This window comes from Meriones unguiculatus, chromosome 16 (assembly GCF_030254825.1).
Source record: "Meriones unguiculatus strain TT.TT164.6M chromosome 16, Bangor_MerUng_6.1, whole genome shotgun sequence".
NCBI classification, from domain to species: domain Eukaryota; kingdom Metazoa; phylum Chordata; class Mammalia; order Rodentia; family Muridae; genus Meriones; species Meriones unguiculatus.
In genome coordinates this window covers 44,182,723-44,208,379 of record NC_083363.1, presented here as the reverse complement: position 1 = coordinate 44,208,379, position 25,657 = coordinate 44,182,723, and the positions used below count along the sequence as shown (strand labels likewise).

Below are 25,657 nucleotides of genomic sequence, written 5' to 3'. Positions count from 1 at the left end.
TTACATATTCTTACTATATTTGAGAATTTAGGCATGGATACCTAATCTGAACATCACACAATGTAATACCACGCATGCATCTGTAAGGATGTTTCACGCCCATGTGTCAGTTGTGTGATGTGTGTAAAACCCCTTTTCATTCCAGTGGGAGGAAATGTTGATTAATTTATTTTAATTCTTTGTTTTGCTTTCTAGGTCTGGTCTCCTTATATATCCTAAATTTCAGCCACTTTGGAATAATGACACTGGCCTCACTCTGTTCCAGAACTTCATGGTTTGGGGAAGTGCAGGTGGTGCCCAGGTATGCTTTTATAAGCGTGCATATAATACATATAATGTAACATCTATGTCTTTGTTTTCTAGAGGTAGATGAATAAGTCACTCTTTCTAAAGGGTAACAGTTTGATAAGGAAGAGAACACTGTAATCTTTTCACAACTAGTGTCAATGGCATCATAGGTGGTGTATTTGTGTGTGTGTGTGTGTGTGTGTGTGTGTGTATTTCTGTGAGTGTGAGGATTTGAATGAACAAATCCCACAAGGGGTTTAGGGACATATACAGTCAGGAGGTGTCAATTGTGGAAGCTCATGTATATATCCCTTCCTTTCCTACTTAGGACCAATAAGTGAAGAGTAAGAAAGCAAAGGACTTGCCAACTGTCACACATTTGATTAGGAACATACCAACACAGATATGTGTTTGGGCGTATAATGCCCTGGATAATGACTTCATTCTTTTTTTTAACTTTTATTAATTACACTTTATTCATTTTGTATCCCCCCATAAGCCCCTCCCTCCTCCCCTCCCGATCCCACCCTTCCTCCCCTTTCTGCATGCATGCCCCTCCCCAAGGCCACTGATAGGGGAGGTCCTCCTCTCCTTCTTTCTGATCTTACTCTATCAGTTCTCATCAGAAGTGGCTGCATTGTCATCTTCTGTGGCCTGGTAAGGCTGCTCCCCCCTCAGGGGGAGGTGATCAAAGAGCAGGCCAATCAGATTATGTCAGAGGCAGTCCCTCTTCCCATTACTATGTAACCCATTTGGACACTGAACTGCCATGGGCTACATCTGTGCAGGGGTTCTTGGTTATCTCCATGAATAGTCCTTGGTTGGAGTATGAGTCTCTGGGAAGTTCCCTGTGTTCAAATTTTCTTGTTCTGTTGCTCTCCTTGTGGAGCTCCTGTCCCCTCCAGGTCTTTCTTTCATAAGATTCCCTGCACTCTGCCCAAACTTTGGCTATGAGTCTAAGCATGTGCTTTGATGCCCTGCTGGGTAGACTCTTTCAGAGGCACTCTGTGGTAGGCTTCTGTCCTTTCCCTGTTTTCTCCCTCTTCCAATATGGGATACTTTTAAATCTACTAAACTTTGTTACTCCTCCATCCCTCTGTAGAGGTGCTAGCCTAAGTTTTCATAAATATGTATGCATATGTTAAATCCACACACAGGGAACCTGTAGACACACTGAATTGTGGATTTTATATTTGCCATCTACTGACTAGCTCTTCTAATGTTGTATTAAAATGTTAAGCACTCGAACTTTTGAATGCTATGCTTTTACGAATTAATCTTGCAGGTTTGGGGACTGTAAGATTGTTTTAAATATGTGGAAAATTCCCATCAGCCTTTTAATGTATTGCCTGTTAGAGAAGAAATGCAATTTCCAAAGGGATTTGTTAGCTTCTTTGAGTTGTCTGTACTGATATTGATAGACAAAACCTGCTAAAATATGCCAGTGTACTTATTTACTTATTTATACTTAATCAATAATTAAAGAGGTCTTAGGAAGTCTGTGAGAAAAACCAGTCCTTAGACCTTTGGCATAACTCAGGCTGTTATTTTATAGATTTTTAGAAGTAACAATCTACACCTGAAAAACTTCCAAGTTTATGCATGCAGAGATTTTGGAATTGACATTTTGGAAAGTGATGCAAATACTCTGGTTACTGACAGCTTTTTACTTGGTCATTTCACCCACAAGGTAGGTACATGATTGAGGTGGTTTTGGGCTGTCCATCAAGACAGAATCATGTATGCTGGTCTCCCTGATGACCTAGTACATAATTATAGCAGAAATTTGTGGTGAATCATGGTAAATGGGGAAGATAATAATGATATTACAATATTATTCAAGTATTTAGAGTTTCAGTATTAAGTCCATGTAAATCATTAGTTAGTAATAGTCTGAGGAATTTTCAATTTTTAAAATGTAAGTTTTTTATGTATGCAAATTCAATTTTAAGCCTAAGAATTTAAGTTGAGTGTCATGACTCACAACTATAATCTCACCTATAATCACACCTATAATTCGGAGGCTGAGGCAGGGGATTTGACACAAGTTTAAGACAAGATTGGGGAACAAAATAAAACTCCAAAAGCAAACAAATAGTTCTTCATCTTAAAGAGTTAGTTTCATTTTCTAGTTTAAATTTCTCAAAGACTGTGAATAGGAGAAGGCCATACTGTCCCTCTGCTATGATGTTCTAAAATTTTTTAAAATCAAATTTTCTTATCATTACCCCATGTAGCACGTTACCCTGAAGAGAGTAGGTCAGACCATTCAGGTTTACATAGGTTGTTATTGTGTGATGTGATTTTGTTGGGTGAGTTTTTTGTTCACCTCTCTGGGTCTTAGGAGAGTGTGGTGGCTATGGCTGCTTCTGTGTGCCCTCCAGGTATGGACACTTGGGTTGGGTGGTCCAGAATGTGTTTCTAGGTATTGGGAACTGACAGAAAGGAATGAGGATGGGCTGGAAGGGCAAGAGTGGGTTAGAAGGATGGGGTGGGCTAGAAGCACAGTGTCCACAGGATGGAAGAAAGCTAGGTTTGCCTTGAGGATCTCCTTGCCTTGGACTTCCCAGGAAGTGGAAAAAGAGAAGGAAGATGTGTTCCTGCAGGTGGTCTACCACAGGGGTGTGGATGAGACCAGGAACTGGAAATGGAGGACAGTAAAAAGAACGAAGGTTTCCTACCTCATTCCTTCGCTGCTCATTCAGTGGGTTTCCAGGGAGAGAGTGCCTCCAGCATTGGTAGCTGAGAAAAAGGATAAAATTTCATATGTGACTTCATAGCCCTTCAATAAATATGGGTTTGTGTATTATAAAAATTAGCCTCTAGATGGTTTCTCCCATATTATACACTCCAAGGAATCATGTGACTTCTTTTTGTGTTGCCATGACCAAAATATGTGATGCAAACATCTTTGGTAGGAAAGATTTGTTTTGGCTTACAGTCTTTCATGGTAGGGAAGGAATGGTGGCTGAAAATTATGATAGATGTTCTTCATATCACAGCAGATATGGAGGCAGAACATGTGATAGGAATCAGGGGTGGAAATAACATTCAAAGTTCTTCACCTAATGACCTATTTCTGCTAAGCTCATCTCCCCTCCTCAAGGTTCCATGGCCTTTGAAAATCTGCTACTCCTACTACAGCAGGTATAAGCATGCAAGCCCATCATGGACACTTCATAGCCAAGACATGGCACATCCGGGTATAGTCAAAAGATACTTCCCAGGTTAACAGGATCATTCCCGGAAGGAAGTTCCCAAGTACCCCTGGCCTCTTGGGCTTCAGTTATTTCCTATGTTCTTATTTCTGAAAGAGTCACATGAATATCAATAATAACATTGATATTACTTACCTGTCTTGTGGCTATAGCAAAGGCCTGAATGGATCTATTTTGTTAACATTTGGAAGTTATTCTTATCATGATGGGAAGTCACAGAAGCAGAAACATTAGAGTTGGTCACATGGCATCGACAGTCAGGAAGCATGGGTGATGAATAAATGCTTGTGCTCAGCTTGCTCTCTCTCTCTCTCTCTCTCTCTCTCTTTTCAAAGTCCTGGACTCTATCCCCAATTCAGGGTGGGGCTTTCCAGCTCAGGTAACTTGATCTAACTCATCCTTATCAGACAAGCTCAGAACCATAATTTTTAGGTGATTATAGTAGATTCTGTCAAACTGACAACAATGCCAGCCCCCACAACACTGTTAACTGTTTGTAGGTGGAAGAAGGCTTGCCTAACTCTGGGGATCCATGGGGAGATTATTCACTTCAGTTTGTTCCTGAATGCATTTAGAAGAAATTCATACGATAATTGACTCTCGTACTTACAATGGAGGTTATTTCACAGATATAGCAGAAGTTAAGATTTAAAAAAGTGTATTTAAATTATTTTCTTATTGAGTTACATTTTCCTTTATGTAGCTCTCAGCTTTTTAGTTAATGCTTCTTTGAGCCATCCCTTTCATGTAGATTTTCTTTGTCCCTGAGTGCTGCTGATTCAGAGCTGACTGGCCTCTCCAGCCTGCAGTGCTGCCAGAAGGGATGCTGCCAGGTCATTGGAACCTAGTCCAATAATGACCTTAGAGTATATGCTAAAGCAAGATGCCCATCAGTAACTGTCCTGGCGAATTAATGTTTTAGTCTCTTAATTGATGTTAACTAGACATCATAATTAGTGGAAGAGTGACAGAAGATGTAAATTATGACCAAAGGATACTTATCATGAGACAATAAAAAGAAATCACACCCTTGAGGTTATTTCCTGGAATTACAGTCTAGCTGATGGCCTTTGATATTCTTAGCAAATGCAGACAAAAATCTTACTAATAAAAACTCCCAAGCAAGTTTGTTCTAGAGAATTCTAGATAACATTAGGCACTCAGATAATAAAACCATTCAATTTTATAACTAACTACTACCTAGATGATGATATTGTTAGACTGAATTAATGGATAAAATAAAATGGAGAGATCCGCTTACCTTGCAAATGCTAGCTCTATATTCATCCTGTGAGAGGGGGGTCAGGCTTGCTATTCTCCTGGTTTGTGATCAAGTGCTGTTGATTACATATAAGAAGTAGCTTCAGTGGGAAACAATTATCAATTGCTATGCCATTTTCTCTGAAGTATTTTCTATAAATATCCTGTTCCAGAGGAGTGTTTTAATAAACATTGTTTGGTTAATTTCATTTACCCTATGCCATTAATGTGAAACTGTTTGGGTGTACAATCTCAAATAAGTCTAAAGATGTAGAATGCACTATAAGAATTACGGCTAATCAGATTGGGACACATTATCAGTTTCTGCTAAACAGACAAATTTTAGCTACTCTTCTTTTCCAAACAAACAAAAACTAAGTGGAATAAGAGATATGTTCATTGTCCTCATTACAACAACTATTTTACTGTGTATTTGGACATTGTGGTCCTGTAATTCTTAAAAATGCACAATAAAATAAATGTGCAAAAAAAAAAAAAAGGATCATAAGGTCTGAGAAATTCTATGACACCACAAAATATAGCAATTAATTTTCAATGAATGGATTTTTAAAGTTTATTTTAGAGTTATTGGTATTGTCAGGTACCTTAAACAAACAAACAAACAAAAAACAAAAAGCAAAACAAAACAACAACAACAAAAAAGCAAGTGCAAGGAGGATGCTAGGCTTACTGTGGAATAAGATTTTAGCTTCTGTCTTTCATCTGTGCCTGGCTTTGGAGAATTAAGATTCTTCAGGGAATTTGTCCTTCTCATTCACATTTAATCGTTAGCTTACAATTATTGTAAGATCGTCGTATCCTCCAACAGATATTAGTTTATGTTTCTCGTTAGTAAAGTAGAATTAAGTGTATTTGTGTTTGTGCTCTCATCCACTGTATTACTCATGTGTTCACATGTAAAGAATACTCATAATATTCAGGAAGAAAGGTTTGGGTACCATTGGCCATATCTTAGTTTTGTTAGGCAGTTTCTCATGCTTGCTACTCAGCATCCTACCTAGCCTTCACCCCCTTTCATGTTTAGAAACACCCTGGCTTGGATTTAAATTATGGTCTTCCTACACTCCTGAGTATCTGCAGGACGACTGTCCATGTGTCGCTATTGGAAATAATATGGTTATTTGTTTAAAGCGGCCAGCCGTTTTTACAGGTGTGAAAGTAGCATCATGGTTATATCAGATGTGTGCTTAGATGATACATGTTTATATGTGTAGATAGAGTATAATATATTCACATTATTTAGCAGAAAATGTAGTTGAAAAGAGTAAGATGGCAAAGTGTGAATAGGTGAATCTGAATCTTTGTTAAGCAGAAAATTCTCTATACTTTCAGCTTCTTCATTCACTGAAAATGTTTACAATAAAAATGTGAATTAAAATGTCCAGCAGCTGCTGGTGGGGCTGCTTCATTCTTTCTCTGTTTTCTCCAGGGGTTATTTCTCATTTTCATTGGGGGATTTGTCTACCCCAGTTTAGACCTTTCATCTTTTTCTTTTCTCTAAATTCTGTTTCAGGGCCCCTCTTTTCTCAATATGCTTGCTCCCGCTGGGAGAAATCTCATTTTCTCTCGTGGTTTCAATTACCATCCATGCTGATGTGTCCCATGTATTTGCATTTTCTACCGTCTTATTTTGTGCTTTCAGCTTTAATCATTATTTTTGTTTTCCTTCCCCTCACTTTTCTAACTTGATTTGTATTGTCCTGTGTTGCATCTTTTCAAAGATATTTTTCTCATTTCTCACATACTCATTACGCCTTGACATTCTAGCTATTGGGATTAAAATTTTAACATGCCTGCTGGTTGTGATGATGCTGTAATTATATTAACGATGTTAAACCATACCTCAGCAATCCCAGACTTCAATTTTTTAAACTTCTTTCTTTTTCTTTTTTCTTAATGCTGAAGATCTGAATGCATGCATATAGCATGTTTTGATCAAGTCCACTCCTTTATTGCTGCTGCTCCAACTCCACCTTTATCCACCATCCTAACTTCATGTGATCTTTTTATTTAGAAACCCTCCGAGTCCATTTAGTGGTCACTGTATGTGCAAGGACATAGGACCATCCACTGGAACATGGGTAGCTTCTCAGGGACCACTCCCTCGAAGAAGAAAACTCTCTTTCTCCCTCCCAGCAGCCATTAAGGGCCAGAAGCATCTGATCTAAGGATGGGACTTTGTTGACCTTTTTTCTCTACCTACACTGTCACCCTCTGCTGTTTTTACCGTTGGTCCTCACTTTGAAAGTAAATGTTGTATGGAAGTATTTACAGAGAAAAGCACACAATGTGTTTTGTAAGTACATTTTTAATTAAAATAGCATTGCATCACTTCCCCCACGCCCCCCGCTTAGTTCCCTTCAACCTTTCTCATACCCCCTCCAATGCTGAAACTGATGGTCATTTTTCCCTGGACAAAGAACTATCGGCAACTAATTACTGTTAGAAGAGGGAAAATTAGCTTCTCCCAGGGATGAGCATTATACAATACATAGTGGTCAGCCCTGAAACCAAACACACACAAACAACGAAAAAGGATTCAGGAGGCTGAATTTATATATGTGTGCATAACACACGCATGTATGTGTATGTATGCGTGTAACAATAATGATCACAATTTCTTTATAAAGCAAATGAACTGTACACCACCCAGATAAGAAAAACTACCCATTTCCTTTGCGGGGACCCTTTTCTATTCCTAGATTTAAACTCAAGTCTCTTCAGCTAAAGGGGATCCATGAGTCAGACTCCTAGTGATATGAATTGATTTTTTTTTCTTCTTGTTATTTGATATAACAGAGTCACAGAGCACATAACTCTATTGTTCTGGGGTTTCTTTGGCACAATAATATGACCATGGTCATTGACTGTTTCTTCCTGTGCTGTAGTAATTTATTCCAGCCATTGTGTGTTATCCCATTTTTTGATTGTACCAAACATTTCTCAGGATCAAGTTGTGTTTATTGAGTTCGCAGCTGGAATTGTTGGTATTTGACAGTTTCTAACTATTTTCTCCTTTACTTTTCTCATTAAAAATATCTGTATAGACTCTTGGAGCTTTAAAACTTATACTCAGAGCTCATGTAATTCAACTCACTCATTCCGTGGGGGAAAATTCAGGCTTAAAGCACATTTCCCCAGGGCCATTCAGCAGTGAAATGGAATGCTCTACAGGAGCTGTTCTGCCTTACTCGGAGCTCCAGGAACTTTCTGCATGAGCACTTACCTCTCTGCGCTCTGCAGAAGTCTTGCATCTCAGAACAGATCATTCCCTTTAACTGCCCATTAAGATATTTTCCCATTGGACATTTTTCTTTATCAATTAATTGTTTAAGTTAAGGTACAAAGTAGGGTTTCATCAAAGCATCTTCGTAGACGTTTCAGTACGCTTGGTATTTTACTCATCTGTCTTCCCTACAGTCTTCTCCATTATCCAACCTCTTTCTCCGCCTAACCCCATTTTTTTCTGTCTGCTTTCATCTTACTTGCATTCCTGTTTACCTATGTTTTTACGCTCAGTTCTTTAAGATTCCATCTTCCCAGGTCCTGAAGGCAGTTCTACAGCTTGCTATTACTCTGTTGCCCATGCCCAGGATGGGATGATACTTCCTCTGGTTCAGGCAATGTAATGTATCAAGTCCTGTAATAGAGCCACTCCTGTCTGAAAACCTTTGCTTGTCAGCCGCCCTCAGTTGTCAGCCACCTCTTTATGTATTTGTGATGTTTTCAACTCTGACTTTATTAGGAATAACATTTTATTAATGATCATGTTTTCATTTTTTATTTTTATACTAACTTTATATGCATTGAATATTTATTTCTGTTGTTTATATTTGTTGCTGTTTTTACTATTGGAATTAAAAAAAACTTTAATAGTTGTCAGTTGTGAGCCTATGTTTATCAATGGAACATTTCAAAGCCCAAGGCTTAGTTGAATGGGCTTTGCTGAAGAGCTTTTGTAAGGAATATCTTAGAGTTATGTTTCAGTTTTGAAATTTTAAAGATATTCTTTATCTGTATTATCTGTCTAGAAGTTAAACTATTTGATGTGCTTTTCTTCATTTCAACACATGTATACATTTGTGTCACCGGAACTACCATAACCAATATACAGAAGAGTTGTCTCAAGCTCTGTTCCCTGAGGCTTCATCTCACTAACCACATTCTCTACTCACTACTAACACTGAACCATCACTAATCTACTCTCTGCTGGGATGGCTTCTTGCTCAATAATCACATAAGTGAGATCATATGGTATGCATCCTTTGGAGTTGGCTTCTTTCATTGCCAATTATATTTAGGAATTCATTTAGCTTGTTATATTTATTAGTGTTTTATTTTTTATTTTTAATGACTTATATGCTTTTGCCCAGATGTAACGGTTCTTTTGATTATTCATTTGTTGAAAACATTTGAGCTATGTTTAGACCTGGTGATCATAAACAGTTTGGTACAATGATTTAGGTAAAATTTTTATGAGAATATCACTTCTCATATCTATAAGGTTATTACCCAGCAACTGAGTGACTGTGTCACATGAGACATCATGAGGAACTGCCAAAGTGGTTTCCACTGCAAGCCATTCCATTTAGTAGAAGGACATCATCTTCATAGTTCCTTGATACCATCATTTAAAAAAAGTCGAAAATTCTAATAGTTATATTGTGTCTTACCTACATTTTGCTACTTTATATGATGTTATGTGGCTGCTTATCAGGACACATTTCACTTTAGAGTTATGTCTTTACTTTTTCCTTAATTTTGAGTTGTATTTTCATTTTTGATATTTATGGTTTTCTTTCTATTTTCTAGATATAAGTTTTTTTCATAAATATGAGTATTAAGTTGGCTATATAATCTTTCTTGTTTTAATAACTTCAGAGAATATCTTGTAATTTTCTTGTTTTAACTATTTTTACTTGTATATTATAACTATATTTCATATGACTGGTAGCCTTACTTTTTTTTTTTTTTCTTTCTGTTTTCAAAAAATAACAGGGAAGTCTATGTATGTCAGCTGGGATTAAAACCCCCAAAAGATGGGAACTGCTGGTTTCTAATACAACTTTTGTTAATTTTGATCTCAACTGTGTGGCCATCATAACCTGTTCTGGCTGTTCCCAAGGACAGGGTAAGTTTGAACAGACAGAATGAATGGTAAACAAGACCAGTGCTCAGGGGAGTATGACAAATAGGGGCAGAAGCTTTATGAGTCAATCTTTCTTTCACTTGTAAGATTATATCAACAGAAACTGTTCAAGTTTCACAAAGGGATTCAAGAGGATAGGTGCTCCCCACATCTTCTGGAGTTCCCATCCTCTGTAATGTCTCAGTGAGTGTCACATTCTGTTATTATGTTTCTATGGCTCACTCATCTAGTCTCTCAGCTTCATAGAGCAGAGGCATCTCTCTTGGTTAGCGCCCATTTTAAAAACAGTGTGTGGAAGAAAGGCTGCTGCCTATAATGAGGGGCTTATCCATAAGATGAAAAAATGACATTGGACGACGGACACATAGACATAAACTGATCTGCACACACCTCTGCTGAAAGAGTTAGAGCCGGGTTACTTAATGCTTTCAGTTACTTAGGCTGTGATGTGTACACAAAGAAAACACGGGCAATTCTCGATGACTTCTTAACTGTGACCTAGAGTGGTGCGAAATAACTTCCTGGAGGACTCCGGGGCCAACGTAAAAAGAGGCAGAGAACGATTTAGTTGATCTGATCATTGTAAACAGCCAAACCAAGTAATTCAAGTAAATATGCTCTTGTGGTTTGAATCACCAATTTAGATAATTGTTTGTTTTTTGTTAATTAAATGAGTAATCAGCAAGTTCCCACTTTACTATTTTACCCCTATGTAGGCAGAGCCAAACATTGGGGGATTTGAGTTTAAGACTGTGAAGCAGTCATAGGAATATTAAAATGCCCTATGGCAAACACTTCGGTTCATAGTTCTCCAATTCTCTCATGATTTCATGTCATTCATCAGATATCAAAATAAAAAATCTTGTCACTGGATATTGTTGGGTAAATACTCTTTTCATTTGTTTAAAAATTGCCTATTACTGACTCTGCATAAGGAACTAGAGGGTACAAACAGGGAAAACACAGTTGTTGTTTTTTTTTTTTTTTTTTTTAAATCAAATATCTGAGAGTGCAATTTCAGAAGAGTGATGAGAACAGTGTGGGTGAAGTGACCACAGTCAATGAAGGAGCAGGGTGGGTGTTCTTTGGAGGGGATGACTCTCCTGCAAGGCTTCAAAGGCTGATAGAAATCCACAACAGGAAAGAAAGATGATTTTTAAGTATTAAAAATAGCATTGGCAAAATCTTAGAAATTTCATACATCAGGCTTTTCTTGGGAAATGAAACATATGTACAACATAAGGACACTAGAGAGGCAAGGGTACTATGATATTAGTAAGTTTTATGCATTATGAAATATAGATTATACGTGCTTCACTGCATGTAATCCACTGGTAAGCAGAATGAAAATGTTCCGTCTTTGTGCATCTTGTTCATATTTTTTTAACAACGTAGTTAGCACAATGGTATGGCAATGCATGTATTGGATATTGTGTACTTTCCCCTTCAGTGATAGGGATGCGTGAATTAAGCATTTTCCTAACTAGGTGGGCTGGCAGTGGTGGTGATATCAGAGTATGTGCCAAGAGGTGCGGCCTGGAGCTAATATTTATAATGTGTGTGCTCCTAATACTACTTATACTAATGGCTAATAGAATGTTGGTTTTTAAAGTGAGCGTTTAAAGTGTAAGCCTTATAGTTTGAGGTATTACTGATGAGGTCAGGGTTATGACAGTGGAATGGAAGCTGAAAGATTAAGAGACTAGAGTATAACTCTTTTAGTGCTTAGGGAACTAATGCTTGCTGTTTCTTAGAAGAAGAGTCACCCCCCCACATGGTATGCTTGGTATTTGGGGCAACTGTTCTGTTATTAAGAAAGTTCTATTTATTGTAGGATAATTAACAGCATGTCTTAGCCATGCTTTCCAATTTTAAGTAGCACCAGCAATGTGACAGATGTGAAAAACCCATAATGATTCAAAGGAATGGCCAAATGTCTCTTGGAGAATGAAAGAACCCCTGGTATAAAATCACTGCCCCACAGAACAAACTGAATTCTGTTTTGCCAGGCTATTCTTGGCTCCCAATATCTCTAGCATGTATGTGCAATAAGGAAACACTTGTGTTCCTTTTGTCTTAGATTAATGACTGAATGAACTGTAAAACTATGTAACATTCTAGAGAAAGTACTGAAAGGAGTCTTGTGAAGTTAGTTGCCTTTTGTAATAACAGAGTCATGTCATGTTTAACAGTCTGTCTTCTAATTTGTAGGTGGATTTACTGTGAAGACCCGGCATTTGAAGTTTGCAAACTCTCCAAATTTAGTAGCATTTCCATTTCCTCATGCAGCAGTTTTGGAAGACTTGGATGGGTCCCTGTCTGGGAAAAATGGAAGTCACATTCTTGCTTCTATGGAAATCCTCTCAGACACATGTTTGACTAATGCAAGCTTCAGTCACATTGTCCCTGGAAGCATCTGCCCGGACACAATTCTCTTTCATCGTATGTCTATTGGTTTGTAAGTAGAAATAACTCCATTTCTTGGCTTGTCAATGGGCATTCAGGCAGGCCCAAGCTTATAGAAGGAAAATAGTTTTCTGATAAGCTGAAGTACTTATCTCTTTAAAATTGAAGTGGGAGTAACATTGACCACTGCAAAGTCACAGACTTATGTTGGTTTATGCTGGCACAAATGACAGCTACCAATCTCTTCAGGTCAGATATCATAGCCCATAACCACTTATTGACATTTTGAGTTAACAGTTTATTCTTTATTTTTTTTAATATATTTTTTTTTATTTTTTTATCAGTTACATTTTATTAACTCTGTATCCCAGCCGTGTCCCGATCCCTCATTCCCTCCCAGTCCCTCCCTCCCTCCCTCATCTCCACCGTGCCCCTTTCCAAGTCCACTGATAGGGGGGGACCTCCTCCCTATTCATCTGATCCTGTTTTATCAGGTATCTTCAGGACTGGCTGCAAAGCCCTCCTCTGTGGCCTAACAGGACTGCTCCTCCCTTGGGAGGTGGGGAGGCCAAAGAGCCAGTCATTGAGTTCCTGTTAGAAATAGTCCTTGTTCCTCTCACTTTGGGAAACCAATTGGTTACTGAGCTACCACAGGCTAGAATACTACTCAGCAATCAAAAAGGAGGAAATCATGAAATTTACAGGCAAATGGTGGGATCTAGAAAAGATCATTCTGAGTGAAATATCCCAGAAGGAGAAAGACAAACATGGAATATACTCACTTATATAGACCTATAAGATATGATAAACATAATGAAATCTATATACCTAAAAAAGATAATCAATTGAGCGGACATGGGGTAAGATGATCAATCCTCATTTAGAAAGACAGATGGGATGTGCATTGAACGTATGACAGGAGTCTACTGAGTGCATCTGAAAGACTCTAACTAGCAGTGTTTTCAAAGCAAAGACTCATGACCAAACCTTTGGCAGAGTACAGGGAATCATAAGAAAGAAGGGGAGTTAGTCTGATGGGGAAAGGATAGGAGCTCCACAAGGACCAAATATATCTGGGCACAGGGTCTTTTCTGAGACTGACATTCAACCAAGGACCATGTATGGATATAACCTAGAACCTCCACTCAGTTTCTTCTTTAAAAGACTATGTCCGGCACAATATTTGAAATTTATTTAAGTGAAAAGTATTATTTGAATAAATTCCAAAAATGCCATCCTCATTTATATACATGTGCTTTGCCCAAGCTCTTTTTAAGTGCTCAGTGTGCTTCAGGGAAGCAATTGCTGATGGCTTCTCTTATGTGCCAGGTTGCTTAACTCTGGTTCATTTTCCTTGTTAATTTCATGAACTATTGGATTCGTACAATACCCTTCCTATTAATATTGGAGCAAGGACTCCTTGGTTCTGCTACTCAAGCTACCATTAAGTCAGCAGCTGGGCTGTTTATAATGCATAATAGGATTGCTTCTGCCCTCTTTAATTTCCAGGTAATGATTGCTGAGTGTCTGGGTTCTCTCTTTTACCTATTTCAAATGCATTGTTTATATTTAGCCACACTTATTTCCTCCCTTTAAGTGTCCCAACTCCATGAATATTAAGCCAAGTAATTCCATCAGACCACACTGGCAACTGATCTAAAGGAGTAAACTCCAGAGGGGAGAGTCACAAGGCCAGGGTTGCACTAGCAGCGTATCAAGTGTATAGAGAACTGCATCTTCTCATTCTTTTTTGGAAAACTTACAAATTTAGTTCTCACTGAATAGTGCAAATATTTCCTCTTTCTGATTTCCAAAGTGCTCACTCTTTTCTCCACTGTTAAAGGGCCCAAACCCCAGTGAGTAATGTAAGAGTGATAGAAGAAGGTATTTTCATTTCTAATTTTGCTTGAGCAGGGTGTAACTTATTTCTTCATTCTCAGGAATGCAGCCTGACTTCCATTATCATCCTCATGCTTTAATAAAAACTGGCTTTAAGGAATGTTTGAGGAATCTATGAAAATCAGTTCTTTCTTTTTTTTATATGATTTCCAACCCCCTAAAATGATGATAATAAGAGAGCTGTGTAGCTGTGGGACATCATGTGCTTGTGTGATATTTAAAAAACAAACTACTTTTTATTACAATTTATTTACTTTGTATCCTGGCTGTAGCCCCCTCCCTCATCGCCTCCTGGTCCCACCCTCCCTCCACCTTCCCCTCTATGCCCCTCCCCTAGTCCACTGATAGGGGAGGTCCTCCTCCTCGTGATATTTATCTGTAGGCATTTGCCAATTTTTTTTTCCAAATGGCTTTCTTTCAGGTTTGCTTAGGTGGTCTCTTGGGCACGTGGTAGCACACTGTGGGACACAGAGGGCGCCGCTGTGCTTCACGCTTGTCCCAACATCAGTTCTTGGAGATCCCTCGGGCTTTGGAGCCCTCAGCCGCAGAAACAGGTCATGACCTTCCTAGTCTGGGTCTGATGAGGTAGATGACAGTCCTAATGTTATTTTCTAAGTAGATCCCAAAGACTCCTGGCAGGGGGAAATGGCCACCCTGTTTTATTTTAACGCACCCCACCGCCAGATTTAAAATACAATACCCCATGTATTGGAAAGCCCTTTAGTAGCACAATATCCAAGAGGATTTGTTGCCCTTCTACTTTGATATTTCAAGTCAGTCTACAGGTTTATGCCCAAATACTCAGCTGTCACAAACTGGTCCCAGGGAAGTTTGGCATGCACCCGGTGGTGGGTGGTGGTTTAGCTCTGTTCCCTCACTAGGAGAAGGCTGTTGGGACTGTGTGAGCTGGGGGGGCCTACAGTTTAAGCCGTGTATGGGAAGCATGAAGTGCAGACTTTGAGTACAGAACTCAGACATCCCGAATGAGCAAGCCCAGGTGACGCAAAGGAACCTCTGGACAGCCTTGCTCCCAGGTCCTTCTAATTACACACACTGTGCTTCTACGCCTCCCTCACAGTGCTCAGTGGCTTGATCTTTGTCCCAGAGCATTATAACCTCATTAGGAACATGTCACTGCTAATGAGCAATTTGAATTCAGCTTAGATACAAACTTTGTTGTGTTTCATGGAGAAAGGATTAATTTGTTGTGCTGTTTGCCCCGGGGCAAATGCGCTGTCTTCACTTTCAGCTGTTGCCCCCTTCTCTCAGCAAGCAGTCCCCAGAGGGCAAGGAGTGAGACTTTACATGTCTGCATAAACAAAGCCCTGCTCTCCTCCCATTTGGTAAAATCCATTACTTGGGGGTGTGATTTCTTTTCTGTTAGGCCCCATCTCCGGCTCCTTTTCACTATACCTAAATTTTTTGTTTGACATTAGTGACCTTAGAACACTGTCTCTCTCTCACACTTTTATTTGTACCTGACTGGAGCCCACAGCTGTGGTATAGTTTTTTTAAGACTCTGTGACCCAACACTAGCCGTTTGGGTGATGGGATCAAGTCAATATTTGAAATTGATCATGATACCCAATGTCCAAGCGAAGAACAAACAGCTGCCCTGTAAAAGGCCAAGTCAAGTTTATCATTTGTTAAATGACATCACGCTTCATCTTCTTGGTGGTATAGTGGAAAGTGTTTACTTGGAAGCTCTTGCTTCTAGCATCATCCTTCCAGGAGCCGCAGGATAATGACGTTAAGTCAGGACCTTAAGTCTATCTTAGACTATATTGTCAGTAAACATTGCTTTACCATAGCCCTGTACTGATGAAAGGACTCACAAAGTTATAGAAGTTCTGTTTTTAAATTTTTTAATCACATTTTTATTCATTTATTGTGTGTGGAGGGACACATGTCGACCATGATACCTATATGGAGGTCAGAGGAGAATGTCCTACTGTATAAGTTCCTGGAATTGGACTTGGGTGTTTTTGGGGGGAGGGCTTGCTGGCAGACCTTTAACTGCTGAGCCATCTTAACTCCTATACCCTGATCTTCCTATATCTAGATTTATATAATTTCCTTTGCTTCCCTGTGTAATTACACTGATGAAGCATAATGCTGTCAACAGTGTGTGTATGCATGCAGATCTTCTTTTCAGATGTTTTCTATTAATTCTTTGAGAATTGCGTACAGTGTATTTTGATCATCATCTCTACCTCCTCCCCAACTTCGCCACTCACTCCTACTCCCTCATTGAGTCCAGTTTGTGCTGACAGGATGGAGCCTGTCTTGATTGATATGCCAGGTGTCACTTCATTGAGTAAACCTGTCTTTCCCTTGCTCAATATTAATCAATTGCAAATGGCTCCTCAGCTAGAGGTGGAATTCATGTCCACCTTCCCTCTTTCATGGTGTCCTTTTGTCTAGCTTGAACTTACGCAGATCTTATGCTTGCTGTTATCATCTCTGTGAGTTCTTATGTTGATCTGCTTTGTTATGTCTGAAAAACACAGTGTTCTTGGAGTCACCATCTCACCCTTTCTCTTTCCTTTAAATGCCAATGTCTTTGGCGGATCTGTAAACTTTTCTTTTCCTCCAAACGCATATGCTTCCCAAGCCACCAGGGCTATTTTCTCATCAGTGATGATTCCCAAATCTTTCTTCTAGTTCAGCTGCTCTACTACACTTCAGTCTGCATCGGTTGTTGGTCACTAGGCAAACATGGCTACTGAACACATGGAATGTGGCTAGGATAAATTGAGATATGCTCCAAGGATAAATTATGTGCCATACTTTTATGATGTTATGAAAAACAATATGACATGGTTCAACAATTTGCTTTACTGGTGAAGTTTGAAATGCTATGAGGATATATCGAGTTACTCTATGGGGAAAATTAATTCCAATGATTCAGAGAGATCTGTGGCTCATGTTTGTGCATTGCTTGTATTTCTATTAAGTGATTCTCAGTAAATTTCTACTTTTGTCTTTTACACAGTCAGTGTGACCTGAATTAATGGCTTTCCTCCATAGGCATGGTCTTCCCTGGGTGTTTAGAACCTCACCTCGGCAAATACTGGTTTAACCAAACACACAAGTTCTATTCAGCCATTTATTTATTTATTTATTTATTTGTTTGTTTGTTTATTTATTTATTTATTTAACTATCTATCTATCTATCTATCTATCTATCTATCTGCTTATTTTATCCTATTAGTTGACTAAATATTTGGTTCCTTCCCTCTCACTGTCTTCCTTCCTTCTTTTCTTTCTTCTTCCTTTCTTCTTTCTCTCTCCTTCCTTCCTTCCTTCCTTCCTTCCTTCCTTCCTTCCTTCCTTCCTTCCTTCCTTCCTCATTCTTTCCTTACTTCTTTATTTCTTATCCTCCTATGTAAAAATTTTAAGTTATCATACAAAGGACTGGTTTATTATGACATTTCCATATTTGTGTGTACTTATTCTCTGCTTTTATTTATCCCCCTGCCCACCCTCAATTCCCACACACTCCCACCCTGGAGCTGTCCCTTTCTTTACTCCAAATAGTGCCCTGTCTTAGCTACTTTTCTACTGCTGTGATTAGACACCATGGCCAAAGCAAACTCACAAAATAAAGAACTTACTTGGGGCTTCTAGTGTCATAGGGATAGAGTCTATGACCCTAGAGGTAGGCAGTAAGGCAGCAGGTAAGCAGGTATGGCATTGGAGCAATAGCTTAGCACTTACTTGGTCCACAAATACAAGGCAGAATAATCTACACAGGAACTATGTGGGCTTTTGAAACTTTAAATCCTACCCTCAGTGACATAACACCTCCAACCGGGCCACACCTCCTAGTCCTTCCCAGACTTTTCCACCAACTGAGGAACAAGTGTTAAAACATGTGCTCCTGTTGTGGCCATTCTCGTTCAGGTCACCACATTCCCCTTTGGTTTTCATGTCATAAGATTTTAATTACCTTCTCTTTTTTTCTCTCACACACCCCCACTGTTAAGATTTTTATCTTTGATTTTATGGTTCTCTTTCTAGTTGCATAAAAGACAGATGCACTCACCCCCCCCCCCCACAGGAACATACATGCATGCATCCACACACAAACACACACACTTACACACTTGTACACACACATAAAGAGATATAGACATATATACATGTTTGGTTTTAGATTCTGTATGTAAGATTAAAAACTCCTGGGGCTTGTCCTAAGTCAATTTTATTTCACTTAAGATAATAATCCCTAGTTATATCAATTTTCCTGGGAATATGGTTTTGTTTTTTTCTGACTGCTGAATAAAATTCCATTATATTACTATATTTTATTTACTCATTCATCTTTAGATAGGTATCTAGAGATGATACGAATCATCCTTGATTAATTCAGTCTCTTTGGTTGATTCGGTTTCTTAGCTAATGTGACAATTATATCCATAAACATGGATATGCAAGTGTCTCTTTAATGGTGATTTATAATTTGTTGGTTCTATACCCAGGAGTGGGACAGCTAGATCATATATATGGTAGTTGTATTTTTGTTTTTTTGAGGCACTTCCATAGTAGCCAAATCAATTTAACATTCCCATCAGCAGTGAATAAAAGTTTTTCTTCACAACTCACCGGAACTTATTCTTATGTATGTATGTATGTATGTTTGTTTGTATGTATTTAATCACTTTAAAGCCTGATCCCAGCATCCTCCCTCTTCTCTCAGCCTTACCCTTAAGCCCCCTCTGCCCATTTCTCCCTCTTTTTCTTCTCAGAAAAGGGGTGCCCCTACGGGGTACCAACCTACCCTGGCATCTCAAGGTGCAGCATGACTAAAAGCATCCTCTCCCCTTGATGCCTGAAAAGACAGCCAGCCAGGAGAAAGGGATCTGGAGGCAGGTAACACAGACAGAGGGAGCTTCTACTCCAGTCGTTAGGGGCCCTACATGTTGACCAAGCTGCACATCTGCTACATGTGTGTAAGGGGTCTAGGTCCAGCCCATGCCTGCTTTTTGGTTGGTGGTTCACTCTCTGTGTTCCATCATGGGCCCAAGGTTAGTTTACTTTGTAGGTCTTCTTTCATTCTTGTTATTATAACATGAGCTTTCAAGGTGGTTTTAATTTATATTAGCCTAGTGACTGAGCATGTTGAATACTTTTTCAAATTCTCAGCTGCCATTGGTATTTCTTTTACTGAGAACTGTCTTTTTAGCTAATTGGTCTGCTTATTTATTAAATTATTTGTTCTTCATTTTTCTTTCTGGTATTTAAAAAACAGTTCTTTGCATATTCTAAATATTAATGCCTTGACTGCACTATAGTTAGAAAGTTCCCCCCCGTTACAGACTGTATCTTTACTCTAATGATTTTCTTTTCCCACTTCTTCCTCTCTCTCCCTTACTTCTTTCCTTCTTTTCCTTTCTTTCTCGCTTTGAAGAAGCTTTTAATTTCATGGAACCTACTTTGAATTGATTTTTGTGCTGGACCAGACACATGGATCCAGTTTCATTTTCTTACATGGGAGTAACCACGATGAGTGGCACCATTTGTTAAAGAACTAAGGATGGATCACATGATACAAGCAGAAAAAGCCTTTCTTGGAATTGAATATCTCTTCATGATAAAAACTTTGAAAAATTTAGAAAGAGAAGGAGCATATTTTAACATACCTCACATGACAGACTTGTAACCAACATTATAATAAATGGTAAAAATGCTAAAAGCCTTTTTTTTCTGAAATTAGAAGTGAAATATGTGTTTTGTTTTTTGTTTTTTCTCAACATAGCAGTAAAAATCTTAGCTATACAAAGAGGAAAAAAAAAAACACAAGACTTTAAAGATCCTCATTTGCAAATGGCAAGAGTCTCTACTTAAAGGTCCCTATAGACTCTGATTGAAAACTCATAGACCTGATTTAAAAAAAAAAAAAGACTCTCAGTAGTGAAGACAAGATAAAAAAAAAACTTTCTAAGAAAGAAATCAAGAAAAACAAAACAAAACAAAACAAAAAACAAACTGCCCCATTCAGAATAGCTTTAAAAACACCTAGGAATATAGCTACCCCAGAAAGTAAAAGCCCTCTCCTGTGAAAAGTACAATGAAAACCTCTATTGTAAAAGACCTCTACATTGAAGAGAATGAAGAAGACACTAGTCCAGGAAAATATCTTCCATGCTTTTGACAGAACTAATGTTGTAAAAGTGATGATATTACCAAAATGATGTACAGATTCAACATAATACCCATTTAAATTCTCTCTCTCTTTTCTTCTCTCCTATGTTATAACCCTACTGCACTTCCCCTCCTTCCACTCCTCCTACATCCTATCCTTAACTCCCTTCTGCCTCAGATCCTCTCGTCTCTTTCCCTTCAGAAATGAGTGGGCCTCCCTGGGATATCACCCGATCATGGCATAACAAGTTACAGTAAGACTTGACACAAAACCTCATATTAGGAAGAAAAGGGTCCTACGCACAGGCAAAAAGAGTCAGAGACAACCCCCACTCCCATTATTAAAAGTCACACAAAAGTAGCAAGCTACACAACTATAATGTATATGGAGAGGACCTAGAGACCCATAGAGGGTCCATGCTACTCTCTTCAGTCTCTGTGAGCTTCTATGAGCCCAGCATAGTTGATTCTGTGGGCTGTGCTCTTGTGGTGTCCTTGACCTCTCTGGCTCCTGCAATCCTTCCTTCCCCTCTTCTGTGGGGTATTCCTGGTTCCACCTAGTATTTGGCTGTGGGTCTCTGCATCTGTTTCCATCAGCTGCTCGATAACAACTGATGATGACAGTTGACACCAGTCTATGAGTACAGCAGAGTTTCATTAGGAATCTCCACTGGGGATGTCACAAAAGCACACTTTTCCACAGGGCAGATTGTGAGTAGTAAAGGGAAATACTTACAGTAGATGAAAGTGTGTAGTTGTAGATCAAATTGAAACAATGCATGCTTTGTGTTAAACATAATTCCTTTATTCCCTTTTGGTTTTTTAATGTATTTTTGTAAATGGAGAATAAGAACACTGGAATTTTTTGAAAAGCCTGATTTGAGTGGAAATATTGAAGAGCAGAATACAAAAAAAAAAAAAAAAAAAAAGGAATCATTTCATTGCCTTTTTTTTCTTTTTTCTTTTTGTCAGTTGTGTTTGGTTCTATCCTGAGTCTCTGGGCTGTCCTACCTCTGGTTCCTGGCCATCTAGGCAATGTTGGTCATAGGCTCCCTCTTCTGGCATGGGGCTCAAGTTGGACCCACCATTGGTTGGCCACCCCTACAACATTTGCCCATTACTCCAGAAAATCATGCAGGTGGGACAGATTGTAAGTAAGGTTTGTGGCTGGGTTGCTATCCCAGTCCCACTGCTAGGAACCTTACCTGATTACAGAAGATGGCCATTTGGTGTCTGTATCCCCCATTAGCAGGAGAATTCACTAGGGTCACTCTTATAGATTCCAGGGAATTTCTGCACTAGATTTCCACATTGCCCCTAGATACTGCTCTATAGGTTAGTTTCTAGAAGCAATCTATCTTGAGATTTCCCTTGGCTAACTCGCTCTTTAGTCCAGCTTCAGTTGTCTTTTTCCTGCGTGATCATAGACTCATCTTAGTTTGTCATTTGCTTGTACTCTAACCTGTGTAGATGTAGCCTTGCCCTTCTTTCTCCTGCTTAAAATCTGTTTCCTCGTGCTTCCTGAGGCAAAAACCACTCCAGCCTTTTATGACCTGCTACCTGCACAGGGTCCTGGCATCACCCTATCCTCCCCAGCTCTCTAGCCCATATTTCCTTATTTGCCTGCTTCTGTTCATAAGGTTCAGCTTCCATGGGCTCAGCATGGAGGTGATTTTCTCTGATGAGCTTCCCTGAGCATCTTGTGCACTTTGCTCTCCCTGCTGTGTGCCAGCTCTTTAAACTTGCTCTGATCAGTACTCATAACTCCTGCACAGTTTTATAAGCTGCCTTCCTTTGCAGATGTTAAGGAGGGTAACAGTGGTTTTGTTTGTTGTCTGTCTAATGGTGCTAATATAACATTGAGCACATAACAACTTAAGTTAGGTGTTTTTTTTAATATAAATTAAAAAACTTGTCACCTCCAAATGTTCATTCCATGCCATTATTTCCCATGATTTATGCCCATGAGGGTTCCATGACATTTACTTTTTTCTTCAGAATATCTAGGGATTAAAATTCTATCATCAGTCCTTATCTCTAAAATTTCTAAAAATCATATAACACCTATGTCCTTTCATAGTATTTTGATATCCTGAAGCTTTTGCTTATTTGGGTTATATATTTTAACATTTTTTTTTTCATTGTACCCTATCCCCTGCTCCACCCAATCTGTTGCTAACATTTGCAAATGTTTTCTTTCCTTGGCAGTATAGAGACTTTATTATGATAAGGCAGAATATGATGATGGAGATGAGAATTTAACCTTCAGTTATCATCTTGGAATTACATATCTGTTTGTTTTTAGTTTCTGGTCTAAATTAGCATATGAACTTTTCAGTTGTTTTAGGCATGTATAGATATTAACAAATCAGATCTTGCTTCTGTCTTCTACTTAGTGAGTGGATGGGATGGTGGTAGTGGAAGAGTGTGAAAAATACAGGCTGGCCAACCAATCTGCCTGAGTTTTGTAGAGTTGCACATAAAGTATGGTCAGGCCTGATGCCTGTGTTCAATACTGGAAACTGGAGAATGCAGAAGTGATCAGGAACCAGTGGATACAGTTCACGGCTTTTTAGCTTCCTGCATGTGTCCCTCTCAACAGGTCTCTTTACCTCTTGTCCCCTCATTTCTCATGTCGGTACAAGGAACATGATGGTATTTATTTCACAATGTCGTTGCCAGACATACAAGTGCCCAGTAAGCCCCACCCTAAAAAAGTCTGTGCTGTGTCTGTTATTTAGAAAGCAACACACAGGCATCCTATAATCGAATTGAATGCTGTAGATTTTTATATTCATGAGAAAATATGCCTGGCGAGACAATTACATGTAACTCAAATGTACCAATCTAATTTCTGAAGAAAGGAGAATAATTTCCGATAATCACATGGCATTATGCTAATCCAGGAAAATAACCTGGAGGGCACAGAATCTGTAACCCTGCCTCTGATTCACTGTGCCCTTGTGTCCTCTGAGTCTCCCTTCCTCCTTTTGGGAAAAAGAAAGGTTAATGCTCTTGTTGATCACCTCGATTCTTAGATCTTGCTTAATACCCTCTCCTGTCGTGCTTGCGTTCAGTTTTTACCTGTGCAACTGCTCTTAATGTGTTAGTGTTCAAAGTATGAGGTACCCCCTGCCTCTGTGAATGCAAAAGTAAAGAAGAGTTCAAATGGAAATTTTGGCCTAGCTTTTCCCTAATAATCACCTACCTCTCCTTCCCAGGGATAAATAGGCATAGCATCACTAACAGTATCATTCAGTCCTTTAACAAAGCATCCTGTGAGACCAGATGATTTCAGGATGTATTATTCTCTCTTGGCAGCAGAGGTTACAGAAGTAAAATGGGAGATCATCTAAAAATCACAGTGAACCCCAAAGTGAGGAGCACCAATAGCAACACTGTCTGATCACTGAGTTTAATGACTAAATAGAAGGCTTTACTGGTGCACCTGTGTATGTTTATCAACAAACACTCCAGACTAAAAAGCCTTGACTAGTAGCATTTGCATAATTCCATGATGAGCAGAGTGTCATTTGATTTATTTGAAAATATAGAAAGATTCTTGGAGTTGGGAGTGAGACCAATAATGGGCTCTTAGGAGCTGCTGTTTGTCATTGAGCTGCACCCAGTACCAGGTGTCTAGACATAAGAGAGAAGACAAACTTTAGCCTATCTTCGTAACTGGTAAATGCACAATTGTTTTTCAATAAGCTTGCTAAGTCGTGGCCTACCTCACAGTTGCATCATTCTAAGAATGCATTTTTTCCATATAAGGCTTTTTTAGCTAGAATCGTAAGGTATAGAGAGGATCTAACATGGTTTATAAAATATCACTCATGTAGCATGATGCCTGAAGGAGTATCATTCTTCACAGATTGAAACAGCATAAGCAACAAGTGGTATCTTAACGTAACAATTCAGCCTGTTGCAAAGCAGTAGGCGCTACCTTTGAGGAACTGTGAAGTCGTTATTCAGGTTCCTCTACAACAAGTTTTTACCTTCTCTGAGTCTGCACAAAGATAGAAACATGCCTCTGAAAAGTTGTGGAGGCCAGTTAGTGGGCTGTGCTCTCCAGAAACACAAGAGTGATTATATCAAATATTCTGACTCTACATCCACTTCATATGATAATGTAAGAAGTGTGGAAAGTTTCCTAACCTGGGCTCATAAGGGATCACAGAGACTGAACCACAAACCAAAGAGCAGCCACTGGATAGAACTAGACCACCTACACACATGGAGCAGATGTGCAGCTTGGTCATCATGTGGGTCCCCAAACAATGGGAGCAGAGTCTCTGACTCCTTGCTTGGCTTTGGATCCCTTTCCCCTAGCTGGGCTGCCTCATCAGGCCTCAGTGGGAGAGGATGCGCTTAGTCCTACTGCACCTTGCGGTGCCAGGGTGAGTTGGTACACCTTAGGGGCCTCCTCTTCTCTGAGAAGAAGGAGAGTGGTAAATGAGAGAAGGTGGGCATAAGGGTAGGACTTGGAGGAGAAGAGGGAAGGCATTGGAATCAGGCTGTAAAATGATCATATAAATAAATGAAAAAAAGGGAAAAGTTGTAAAAGAATGTATGTTCCATTTGTTCCGATCTTCAGGCTTATTGTTGCCTTGCTCAGAAGACGGAATAGTTAAATATTTTTGAGGCTCTTTCTTGTTTCTCTCTCTGTCTCCTCTCTCTCTCTCTCTCTCTCTCTCTCTCTGTCTTTCACACCACACACACACACACACACACATACACACACACTTTGGAAAAAATACCACTATATATAAAATAGCACTCTATATAGGGTGGTGACAGGTCTGCAGAAAGGCTAATGATGGAGTATTCTGTGTTCAGGACAATTTTGAAGAATGCTCTTGGAAAGGCATGCCACCAGGATTGTTTTTTTTTTTTTTTTTTTTTGTTCTGCTCAAAATTTTGATTTTCATCCTGTTTTGTGCAGTAAAAAATGTGCACACAGAAGCAAGTGTAAATATCCAGGAGTTGTTTGGAGAAACATTTGTGGCTGGCTATTATATATCTGGCTTAGGAAATGTGTAATTATAGAGGTTTTATTTCTCAGTTGCTCATATTTGAAATTTGGAGTTCAATGTAGTGTTTTTGTTACTACGTAGAGATATGCATCCTCAAGAAATTCACACCAATGGTGAACATGGGCCAGAGAATTCCTGTTTGTTCTCACTGGTTATTTGATGGCCTAACAGATCTTCTGTGGGCACCATACATCCAACACTTCTACACAGTATATGGCCACTGGATTACATCA

At 39.1% G+C, this 25,657-nt stretch overlaps 1 protein-coding gene across 9 annotated transcripts in view; it reads left to right on the top strand.

Annotated features, from left to right (window-relative positions):
- The window catches only part of Pkhd1 (PKHD1 ciliary IPT domain containing fibrocystin/polyductin), a 453,258-nt gene that overhangs the window by 213,325 nt on the left and 214,276 nt on the right, over positions 1-25,657 (top strand). For all 9 annotated transcript variants that reach the window (XM_060369714.1, XM_060369715.1, XM_060369713.1 and 6 more), the window contains 4 exons: positions 196-301; positions 1,844-1,978; positions 9,786-9,918; positions 12,148-12,394. In XM_060369714.1, the coding sequence (XP_060225697.1) occupies positions 196-301; positions 1,844-1,978; positions 9,786-9,918; positions 12,148-12,394 (621 nt within the window). The remainder of the gene's footprint in view (positions 1-195; positions 302-1,843; positions 1,979-9,785; positions 9,919-12,147; positions 12,395-25,657) is intronic.